Source organism: Zeus faber, assembly GCF_960531495.2.
Source record: "Zeus faber genome assembly, chromosome: 21".
NCBI classification, from domain to species: domain Eukaryota; kingdom Metazoa; phylum Chordata; class Actinopteri; order Zeiformes; family Zeidae; genus Zeus; species Zeus faber.
Window position 1 is genome coordinate 2,381,217 of NC_137208.1, and position 12,500 is coordinate 2,393,716.

General features: G+C 44.2%; 1 protein-coding gene across 1 annotated transcript in view; it reads right to left on the minus strand.

Annotated features, from left to right (window-relative positions):
- The window catches only part of nav3 (neuron navigator 3), a gene marked incomplete at its 5' end in the record, with an annotated part of 104,148 nt that overhangs the window by 34,450 nt on the left and 57,198 nt on the right, over positions 1 to 12,500 (minus strand). Inside the window, 2 exons of the mRNA XM_080022309.1 lie at positions 10,393 to 10,512; positions 12,458 to 12,500. The exon at positions 12,458 to 12,500 is cut by the window's right edge and continues 212 nt beyond it. Of these exons, the coding sequence (XP_079878435.1) occupies positions 10,393 to 10,512; positions 12,458 to 12,500 (163 nt within the window). The remainder of the gene's footprint in view (positions 1 to 10,392; positions 10,513 to 12,457) is intronic.

A 12,500-nucleotide genomic window follows, 5' to 3' on the forward strand; every position in this document is an offset into this window, starting at 1 on the left:
GGCGCAGTCTTCCCGGAGCTGGGTTGCTTGGGAACATAGCCCAAAGCGGGTGGTAAACTCCATCTAAGGCTAAGCACCGGCACGAGACCCATAGTTGACAAGAAGAAACCAAGCACAAGCACCGTGAGGGAAAGTTGAAAAGAAGTTTGAATAGCGAGTTCAACAGGGGTGAAACCGTTAAGAGGTAAACGGGTGGGGTCGGCGCAGTCCGCCCGGTGTCATGAGGATCTCCTCATTAGGGACCTCCATCCCCACCTCACCGCTTCCCGGGGGCCGCGGACTGTCTTGCGCATGCCCAGGAAGGGCGCCCCCTCGCCCCCGGCGCGACCCTCGACCGAGTCGCATCGCACCGGCCGTGGACCGGCTCATGTACGCTCGGCACAAAGGGTCGGCACCGCGGTCGGGTACCAGCCCAACCCATCTTGAAACACGGACAGAGGAGTCTAACGCACGCAGGAGTCAGAGGGTCGCACTCTGGCGAGGCGGGATCGGGCAGGTGGAGCTTGAGCATGTGCGATAGTTCCCGAGAGATGGCTAACCATGCCCGGGCAGGGCGACGCCAGAGGAAACTCTGGTGGGGACCCGTAGCGGCGCAGACGTGCAACAGTCATCCTGGGCCTCGGGGCGAGAGACTAATGGAACCATCTAGTATCTGGTTCCTGCCGAGGTTCCCTCAGTATTCCAACCGCTCCAAACTTAGCTCCAGTTTGGTCTGGAAAAGCGAATGAGAGGGCTTAGGTATTGTGATAACCACAATATTACAATTGTCATTGGTTTGGATGCATTCAGCTTTTTGTTATTGAAGTGTGGGGATGGTGTGGTTTGAGCTGCCACACCTGTCCTGGGTGTAGGTAATTGGGGCCCCGGATTAGAGTGGCTGTGACCTGTGACCTGTTGCTCGTTGGTTGGTCGAATGAGCAACAGGTAAAACCCCCATCCCCCCACACACACTCAGGAGAGGAGCCCTTGTCATGACGTGTGTCCATCTGCTCCTTGCTTGTTCTATCAAGCCCCCTCTCCACAATAAACTGTGTCTGAAACCCCATTGTCTGTGCCGAGGGTCCCTGAAAACGGGGTTGTGGGTTGGGTTGTGTGTAGCAGGCGACACTGCCGCAGATATATTTCTGTGGAGCCCGACATAAAAAATAAAAAATTTAAAAATCGATTTCTTTTTTCCCCCATCGCGGAGGGCCCTTTAACGCTCAGGGGGCCCTTGGCACGTGTCCAGATTGCTTATATGCTAGACCCGAGCTTGATTAGTAGTTGAGTTAAAACGATCTAAGAGAGAAGGAGGGAGGAGGAGGAGGAGGAGGAGTGCAGCGTCTTCTCCCAAAAACAAACATAGTCCATCTCTCACTCCAAACAGAAGCAGAGTGATCACCAGGAAACGGAGCTAATGCGATCACAACGCTTCCTCAGGCGCCGCACGCGTCACTCTGATTAACACACTGAGCTGAAATAGAATAAACAGAATGAATAGAATGAATAGAATGAATATAAATAAATATAATTAAATAGATAAAATTTAATTCAATATAATTAATAGATTAAATCGAATTTAATAGATAAAATAGATAAAATATAATTAAAACAATTACATAGAATAAATAGATTAAATAGATAAAATATAATTAAATATAATTAAATCGATTTAATCGATTAAATATCATTCAATCGATTAAATAGAATAAATAGATTAAACAGATGAAATAGAATAATAAAAAACAAACGCAGATGGTTTTGGGATGGACATGCGTGGAATGATGCAACGGCGTTGTTTCACCTCCAGGGTTCCCGCTGACGGAGGGAAGAGGAGGAGGACTGACGCGGCTTTACACTGAATCCGAAAAAACGGAACTCCACCCCCCCACCCAAACCCCGCCTAGCGCCCCCGACCCCCCACCCAAACCCCTCCCGGCCACGGCGCTCAGTGCTGCATGTGTCTCCGTTTCGCATCACAAAATATGTTGAAGAAAAGGGGAGAGCTGGTTCCAGTACATCAGAGAGAGAGAAATATAGATAATAAAATAAAATACACTTATATATATATATATATATATATATATATATATATATATATACACTGTATATACATATACACACTATATAACAATTCTAACCTGAGAGTTGTGTCTCTGGTATATCACAGTATATCTACACTCTATATATCTATGTTTTATATATCTATATCCGTGTGTATACACTGAGCCTCTGCCTGACTGTAAATCACTGAATATTTCATGTTGTAGGATCAGCTCCTCCAGCGGCGGTGCCACAGTGAATCAGCTCTGATGGCTCCTCCCCCAAAGCAGAGCGTCACCCCCTCCCAGTGGGGCGGCGCCGAACCCGGTAACCCCCCCGGTCATAACGTCCTAAATAAGCAACTGGGACCAGGGGGTGGAGCCTGGGAAGCTGCCCTGCTACATCCTTGTTCCATCTATTACACAGGTAGATCCAAGAACTGTTTGAGTGCTCCACCACCGATCGTACCGGGTCACCGGTACAGAGCGGTCGTACCGGGTCACCGGTACACAGTTGTTCCTGTCACTCGGTAAAAACAGTCGTTCTGTTTGTTCTGCTCTGGGTTTGTTGGGTTCTGTCGGTGTGACGTACCACAAAAGAGAGGTGGAAGAGTCGGTTCGATTCCGAGTTGGGCATGGAACTCTCACAGGAATCGCTTTATTCTGTTACAACTCTTTACTATTTCAGTTTGTGCTGTTGCTCGTCTGAACATCCGCATTACGTCTAAAACAAGTGAAATTTTCACAGTTTCCATTGAACGCAGCATCGACTGATGTAATGACACGGTGAGTCCTGGTGACACAGAATTAATAATACAAACATCCCCTTGTCGTGTGTTATGACTTTATTCTAAAAATTAGAAGGTGTCTGTCTACTTCCTTTAAGGTCTCTGTTTACTTCCTGTCAGGTCCCTGTCTACTTCCTGTCAGGTCCCTGTCCACTTCCTGTCAGGTCCCTGTCCACTTCCTGTCATGTCTCTGTCTACTTCCTGTCAGGTCCCAGTCTACTTCCTGTCAGGTCCCTGTCTACTTCCTGTCAGGTATCTGTCTACTTCCTCTCAGGTCCCTGTCTACTTCCTGTCAGCTCTCTGTCCACTTCCTGTCAGGTCTCTGTCTACTTCCTGTCAGGTCCCTGTCTACTTCCTGTCAGCTCTCTGTCCACTTCCTGTCAGGTCCCTGTCTACTTCCTGTCAGCTCTCTGTCCACTTCCTGTCAGGTCTCTGTCTACTTCCTGTCAGGTCCCTGTCTACTTCCTGTCAGCTCTCTGTCCACTTCCTGTCAGGTCCCTGTCTACTTCCTGTCAGCTCTCTGTCCACTTCCTGTCAGGTCTCTGTCTACTTCCTGTCAGGTCCCTGTCTACTTCCTGTCAGGTCCCTGTCTACTTCCTGTCAGGTCCCTGTCTACTTCCTGTCACAACTCTGTCTACTTCCTGTCAGGTCCCTGTCTACTTCCTGTCAGGTCCCTGTCCAGGTCCCTGTCTACTTCCTGTCAGGTCCCTGTCTACTTCCTGTCAGGTCCCTGTCTACTTCCTGTCAGGTCCCTGTCTACTTCCTGTCAGGTCCCTGTCTACTTCCTGTCAGGTCCCTGTCTACTTCCTGTCAGGTATCTGTCTACTTCCTCTCAGGTCCCTGTCTACTTCCTGTCAGCTCTCTGTCCACTTCCTGTCAGGTCTCTGTCTACTTCCTGTCAGGTCCCTGTCTACTTCCTGTCAGCTCTCTGTCCACTTCCTGTCAGGTCCCTGTCTACTTCCTGTCAGCTCTCTGTCCACTTCCTGTCAGGTCTCTGTCTACTTCCTGTCAGGTCCCTGTCTACTTCCTGTCAGCTCTCTGTCCACTTCCTGTCAGGTCCCTGTCTACTTCCTGTCAGCTCTCTGTCCACTTCCTGTCAGGTCTCTGTCTACTTCCTGTCAGGTCCCTGTCTACTTCCTGTCAGGTCCCTGTCTACTTCCTGTCAGGTCCCTGTCTACTTCCTGTCACAACTCTGTCTACTTCCTGTCAGGTCCCTGTCTACTTCCTGTCAGGTCCCTGTCCAGGTCCCTGTCTACTTCCTGTCACAACTCTGTCTACTTCCTGTCAGGTCCCTGTCTACTTCCTGTCAGGTCCCTGTCCAGGTCCCTGTCTACTTCCTGTCAGGTCCCTGTCTACTTCCTGTCAGGTCCCTGTCTACTTCCTGTCAGGTCCCTGTCTACTTCCTGTCAGGTCCCTGTCTACTTCCTGTCAGGTCCCTGTCTACTTCCTGTAGTCCACAGAGTCCTGCCTCACGGTGTCTCTGTGGAAGGAAATCACTCCGTGTGACCGTTCCATTCAAACGGATTCAACACTGCATGTCCCTCACAGACTTTTCATCAACTTTTTTAACTTTTGGGACTAAAATAAACAATTTGGACCCGTAGCTCTGGAGCTGCAAGCGAACCCCATGTGAGGTCACAAACACAGAATATGTTTTGTTGTGTTTTCCACTCCTACACTTTGTGTTACGACTGGATCCAATGCTGCAAAATAAGAACACGGCACCGGGTTCAATGGATCACAATGAGTTTATATTTACTAAAAATAGAAAAAAATCAATCTAAAAATAATCAAATGTCACACCAAACGCCCCGCCCACGTCAGGCAGGTAAGACACACACACACACACACACACACACACACACACACACACACAGTTGATGAGGTTCAAGTTCAAGGTTCCACCAAACGTCGAAAATAAACAGAAATGAACTGTCAGAGGAGTCATTCTACTGCAGCCCGAGAGCATCCAGATGAAGAATATTGGTTAAATGACTTGAAATAAAATGTAATTTAATTTAATTTATTTAATTTAATAAAATAAAATAAAATAAAATAAAATAAAATAAAATAAAAAAAAATTAAATTAAATGCTAGACCTATTCTTTCGTTTGCCAACATTCTGTCAAGGCCATAGCGCCTGAGGAGTTACCATGACAACCATCCATCAAAAACAATTTGAAATGAGTCCCAGTCACAAAACTAAACATCAGCAGAGATGGAGTGGTGAGTGTGTGCAATATGTTTGTGTCGATATAAATATCTATATTTCTATCTATCAACTGTTATATATATATATATATATATATATAAATAATGTTTTTTTTAATATAAAATATAATATAGAGTTTTTATAATATATAAATATATACTGTATAATCTATTTCAATTATTATATAATAATATAAAGTACATTATAGATTATATATAAGATAATTCATTCAAAGATAAATTATAGGACTTGATTATCTGAGCATGAGTGAAATAAAATTTAGGCATACATTTTTTTTTATATATATATATATATAAGATATATAATATGATATATAAGAAATAATAATAAAATATATATATATAGAATATGATATATATCTATCTAGATATATATAATAAAATATATAACATATATTCAAATATATAAGATACATTTAATATAATACATTAGATATATATATAAAATATATAAGATATAAAATATAATATATAAGATATAGATATAATATAATATAACATATATATAATATAATATATAACATATATATAATATAATATATAACATATATTCAAATATATAAGATACATTTAATATAATACATTAGATATATATATAAAATATATAAGATATATAATATAATATATAAGATATAGATATAATATAATATAAGATATATATAATATAATATATAAGGTATATATAATATATGTATATACATATTTATATATGTTCATGACATATATAATATATAATCTATCTAAAAATATATTAAATAATACAAGTAACTAGACTCACCTCCCTCTCGACTGCTTTGCTCTCTGTGCAGCACATACTGTCACTGCACCGAGCGTCCGGAGGAAAGAAGAAGAAGAAGAAGAAGAAGAAGAAGAAGAAGCAGAATGAGGAGGAGGAGAAGAAGAAGAAGGGAGGAAGATGAAGCTCTGCCCCCTGCCTCACGGCCCCATTGAACCCTGGGCGGAGTGGCAGCGTCACCGGGAGAAGGAGGGTTAGGAGAGGAGGAGGAGAGGGAGGAGGAGGAAGAGAAGGAAATGGAGGAGGAGAAGGAGGAGGAGGAGAAGGAAGTGGAGGAGGAGGAGGAGGAAGAGAGGGAGGAGGAGGAGGAGCAGGAGAAGGAGGAGGAGAAAGAGAAGGAGGAGAAGGAGGAGAAGAAGGAGGAGGAGGAGGAGGACGAGGAGGAGAAGGAGGAAGAGGAGGAGGATGAGGAGGAGAAGGAGGAAGAGGAGGAGGAGGAGGAGACGCTGGGAGCCTCTCAGTGTCCAGGATGCTGGAGGAAGCTGTTGCTGTGGCGACCAGCGTTTGGGAAAGGAGCCAAAATGAGATGCACGTCAACAGAGAAAAAAAATTGGGAACAGAAGAAGCAGCGAAGAGGCAGTGACCTTGGAGTGAGTGTGTGTGTGTGTTGAAGGAGTCTCGGTGTGATGACTCCTCCAGGAGGAAACATCACAACGTCCTTCTGTCCTTTTGGGAATTGCACTCACAACTCAGAGCCAAGCTGCTGCTGTGACTCGCTGCTTGAGCCGTGCTGCAAAACAAACCCTCCAACTGGAGTCAAAGCTCCTGATCACCACGGAGCAGGGCCACCACACCGTTATGACACTGTGATGACAGTTGTTACAGCACCATCTGCATGTTATGATGCTATTACACTGTCATCTGCATGTTATGATGCTATTACAGCGTCATAACATGAAGAAAAAAAACCCAAATTGTTGAAGGCACCTGGACCTGGTACCTGCACCTGCGACGACTTCCCAAAAACACACTTTTTGAGGAAGAGTTCCCTCAAAACATCACAAATCAATTTCTAAAATATCAATAAAGCATCACTTTAAATGGAGCCTTTAGGAGACTTAACTCAAGCTGTGTGTGTGTGTGTGTGTTTTATGTAACAAGCGTCTCTTTTTGTCAGCAACGGCAAAAACTTCACTTTCACTGAATCTGCAGAACGCTGACGGCAGCAATGACAAGAAAACACATACACACACACACACACACACACACACACACACACACACACACACACACACACACACACACACACACACACACACACACACACACACAGAGTGACGCTCACTTTTCAAACATTCGAACTGAAAGATTATTTTGCAGCTGCAACACAAGAGCAGCATCCAAATAGAATGATAAGGAGAAAAGAAATAAATGAAGAAAGAGAAAGTAAAGATCCCTCCATCCCTCCCTCCCTCCATCTCTCCATCCATCATCCCTCCATCCATCCCTCCATCCATCCCTCCCTCCATCCCTCATCCATCCATCTACTGTATATATATTCAGAGGGAGACATAGAAAGTTGTAGAGATATCCAGAGAGAAAGAAAATATATATCTAGAGAGAAAAAGAAACAGAGCGATGATAAAAGTGAAGGAGTTTTATTATTCATGCATCTGAGAGAGGAGGAGTCTCTCTCTCTCTCTCTCTCTCTTTGCTGTGGACTCTGCCGCCCATCCACCATCCACGAGCAAGGCATCATCCATACTTCATGACGGGGTATTAATAGAGCAGCGCTCAGGCCACGAGGCTCCGCCCACTTTGTTTTCACTGCACACGCTTTGATTATTATTATTTTCCTTTCCAGCAAATAAAATGTACATTTTAGTTCAAGTGGAGGCAAATAAACCTGTTTTCTTATTTTCAATGTCAATAAATGGCTCCAGAACAGATAGACCTGTCAATACACTGTCAATACACTGTCAATACACTGTCAATACACTGTCAATACACTGTTAATACACTGTCAATACACTGTCAATACACTGTCAATACACTGTTAATACACTGTCAATACACTGTTAATACACTGTCAATACACTGTCAATACACTGTCAATACACTGTTAATACACTGTCAATACACTGTCAATACACTGTCAATACACTGTTAATACACTGTCAATACACTGTTAATACACTGTCAATACACTGTTAATACACTGTCAATACACTGTTAATACACTGTCAATACACTGTCAATACACTGTCAATACACTGTCAATACACTATTACTACACTGTTAATACACTGTCAATACACTGTTAATACACTGTCAATACACTGTCAATACACTGTCAATACACTATTACTACACTGTTAATACACTGTCAATACACTGTTAATACACTGTCAATACACTGTTAATACACTGTCAATACACTGTTAATACACTGTCAATACACTGTCAATACACTGTCAATACACTGTCAATACACTATTACTACACTGTTAATACACTGTCAATACACTGTTAATACACTGTCAATACACTGTCAATACACTGTCAATACACTATTACTACACTGTTAATACACTGTCAATACACTGCTGTTACACTGTTATGACCTTGTAATGACACTGTTGATGCCCTGGTACAGTCTGACGTCATGACGCTGCTGTGACACAGTCGTACGTGATGCTGCACTTACAGCGGCATCCGATGGAGAAGTATGAAACTAAATACAGGACATTATTATTACTTATTATTGGATGTTTCACTGCGCTACTCCTCACACAACTCTCCAGGCTCATACACGACGACTGTTGTACAAACCACAACAGAAGGAGTGGCTCCGCCCCCACAGGTGAGCCCTCACCTGGAAGGTTTCAGAGACACCTTCACAACGTTTTCCACTTTGGGGCTGAATCCTTGAGCGTCGTTCCCACACGACGCACCGAGCCAGAGCAGTGCAGCCCTGGGCAGAAGATCTGGACCCAAAAATGTGAGAATGCTAATGAGTCCCAGGAGGAGGTGGAGGAGGTGGAGGAGGTGGAAGAGGAGTCCTTCAGCTCAGCACCAGCTGAAGAGACACTCAGGAACGAGTCGTTCGTATCAAACAAATCCTGGAAATGATTCATGATACAGGATCCGCTCCTTCAGATGAGTTTGTTTGTATCCATCATCCACCCACCCATCCATCCACCCATCCATCCACCCATCCACCCACCCATCCATCCACCCATCCATCCATCCATCCATCCATCCACCCATCCACCCACCCATCCATCCACCCATCCATCCACCCATCCACCCACCCATCCATCCACCCATCCATCCACCCATCCACCCATCCATCCACCCATCCACCCACCCATCCATCCACCCATCCACCCATCCATCCACCCATCTATCTATCTATCTATCAAGAGACCAACAACTGAAGAACAAACTCAACATTTAAGGACAAAATAAAGAAGGAGAAAGTCGGTAAAGTCAGCAGACGGTGCAGATTCTACGCTTTGGGGGGTTTGTGGAAGGTGGGGTGGGGTAGCGTTGGGGGTGGTGGGGCTAGCTCAGGTGTGAAACCCAAAGGGAGAAGCTTTGGGAATAGATTTGACCCCGAGCCGACGGAGAACGACAGCGGCTCTGACATCACCATCACACGTGGACGGTGAGACACGGAGCTGCAGGGTCACAAGGTGAGACGGGGATTGTGACACGGATTCAAGGTCACGGGACTGGACTGAAACAGCTGAGAGGCTGAAGCCAAAGCACCGTTGTCAAAGTCCCAGGAAGCTGGAGTCACGACGCCAAAGGAGCCTCGTTACAGCAGCTGCACACGAGGAAGGAGGCTTGGAAAACTGAAGCAACGTCTTTACTGAGGCCCTGGCACAGACTCGCCTCCCAGAGAAGATCAGAACCTTGAACACAACTCAAGCACCTCTGATCGCAAGTTACCCGGCAGACCTCGCTCGTCACTTTGGTCGTCGGGCGGGAAACCTCCCACTGTCAGTCTGTCTGTCTGTCTGTCTGTCTGTCTGTCTGTCTGTCTGTCTGTCTGTTTGGCTGACTGACAGACAGACAGACAGACAGACAGACAGACAGACAGACTGTCTGACCATCAGACATGTCAGTGGATAAACAGTGGAAAATACTGTAGGACACAGACAGCTCCTGATTGGCTGGTTCCTACTTCCTGATGGGCTGTTTACTACTTCCTGATTGGCTGGTTCCTACTTCCTGATTGGCTGGTTCCTACTTCTTGATTGGCTGGTTCCTACTTCCTGATTCCTGTTTGGCTGGTTCCTACTTCTTGATTTGCTGGTTCCTACTTCCTGATTCCTGATTGGCTGGTTCCTACTTCTTGATTGGCTGGTTCCTACTTCCTGATTCCTGTTTGGCTGGTTCCTACTTCCTGATTCCTGATTGGCTGGTTCCTACTTCTTGATTGGCTGGTTCCTACTTCCTGATTCCTGTTTGGCTGGTTCCTACTTCTTGATTTGCTGGTTCCTACTTCCTGATTCCTGTTTGGCTGGTTCCTACTTCTTGATTGGCTGGTTCCTACTTCCTGATTCCTGATTGGCTGATTCCTACTTCCCGATCGGCTGGTCCCTACCTGTCCAGGTCGCCCTGCATGTCCTTCCCCGCCCTCTGTGGCACGTCTCTGGAGCTCTGGATCTCCGTCGATCGGCCGGCGTTCCGTGAATAAAGATGGAGGCCGCCGTCCGTCAGGTACCTGAGAAAGAGATGATATATAGTATTATGTCATGTAGTATATAGTATATAATAGTGTTTGGTGTCAAATATAGTGTAGTCTATAGTAGTATGTGGTGTAGTATATAGGTGTATATAGTGTAGTATATAGTATATAGTGATATGTATTGTAGTCTATAGTATTATGTAGTGTAGTATATAGGTGTAGATAGTGTAGTACATAGTATTATCTAGTGCAGTATATAGTATGGTATATAGTATGTGTAGTATATAGTATATAGTATGTATAGTAAATAGTATATGTAGTATGTAGTATATATAGTAAATAGTATGTATAGTACATAGTATATAAAGTATATAGTATGTATAGTATATAATATGTATAGTATACAGTACGTACAGTATATCGAATATATAGTATATCATTTGTATAGTATATGTAGTATTTAGTATGTATCGTATAAAGTTTGTATAGTATATAGTATATATAGTATAAAAAGCCTATAGTATGTATAGTACATACTATATATGTACTAGACATACTATATATGTCTAGTACATAGTCTATATGTCGTATGTAGTATGTATAGTATATGTAGTATGTAGAATGTATAGTATATAGTATGTATAGTATATAGTATATATAGTATATAGTATGTATAGTATATGTAGTATTTAGTATGTATAGAATGTAGTACCTGGTAGCAGTGTACTAATAAAGATAAATAGATAAAAAATATGTGCAGAAGGCTTCACAGCTGCAGAGATCTGTGTTCTTGTCTAGTGTGTGTGTGTGTGTGTGTGTCTATATATGTGTATGTGTGTGTGAATGTGTGAATGTGTGTGTGTGTGTCTATATATGTGTATGTGTGTGTGAATGTGTGAATGTGTGTGTGTGTGTCTATATATGTGTATGTGTGTGTGAATGTGTGTGTGTGTGTCTATATATGTGTATGTGTGTGTGTGTGTGTGTGTGTCTATATATGTGTATGTGTGTGTGTGAACGTGTGTGTGTATGTGTGTGTGTCAATGTGTGTTTGTGTGTGTGTGTGTGTGTTTCCAGTTGCCGTCGTGCGTTGCCAGGTTGCCATCAGACCCAGCTGGTCAGACATCGCTCTATAAGACTTGGGCTCATTAGCCGCTAATTCAGCTAATCTGCTTTACCTGCTCTGACTCCCAGAGCAGCACGGAGGAACTCCCTCAAACTACACAGAGCAACTCCCTCAAACTACACGGAGCAACTTTCCCTCAAACTACACGGAGCAAATTTCCCTCAAACTACACAGAGCAACTCCTTAAAACTACACTGAGCAACTCCCTCAAACTACACAGAGCAACTCCTTAAAACAACACTGAGCAACTCCCTAAAACTACACTGAGCAACTACTTTGAGTACATTGGGCAACTCCCTAAAACTACACTGAGCAACTACCCAAAACTACACAAAGCAACCCCCTCAAACTACACTGAGCAACTCCCTAAAACTACACTGAGCAACTACTTTAACTACATCGAGCAACTCCCTAAAACTAGACGAAGCAACTGCCTAAAACTACACAAAGCAACTCCCTCAAACTACACTAAGCAACTCCCTCAAACTACACTGAGCAACTCCCTAAAACTACACTGAGCAACTACTTTAACTACATCGAGCAACTCCCTAAAACTAGACGAAGCAACTGCCTAAAACTACACAAAGCAACTCCCTAAAACTACACTGAGCAACTCCCTAAAACTACACTGAGCAACTACTGAAAACATATCTGCAGATGATGGAGGAGGCGTGGCCCCCCTAGCAAGCTTGCTAGTTAGCGTACCCGCCGCTGAGCTCTTCTGCGCGTCCGTTCCTTGCCAGCGCGTCCCCTTCGCTCACGTAACCCGCCACCTCCACCTCCGCCCTGTCCCAATGCTCCGCCCCCCGCGCCGCCGTCGCCGTCGCCCGCCTTACGGGGTCGCCGTACACAAACCTGGAGGGGTCGGCGTGGCCGGCGTAGCGGCCTGCGGAGGAGG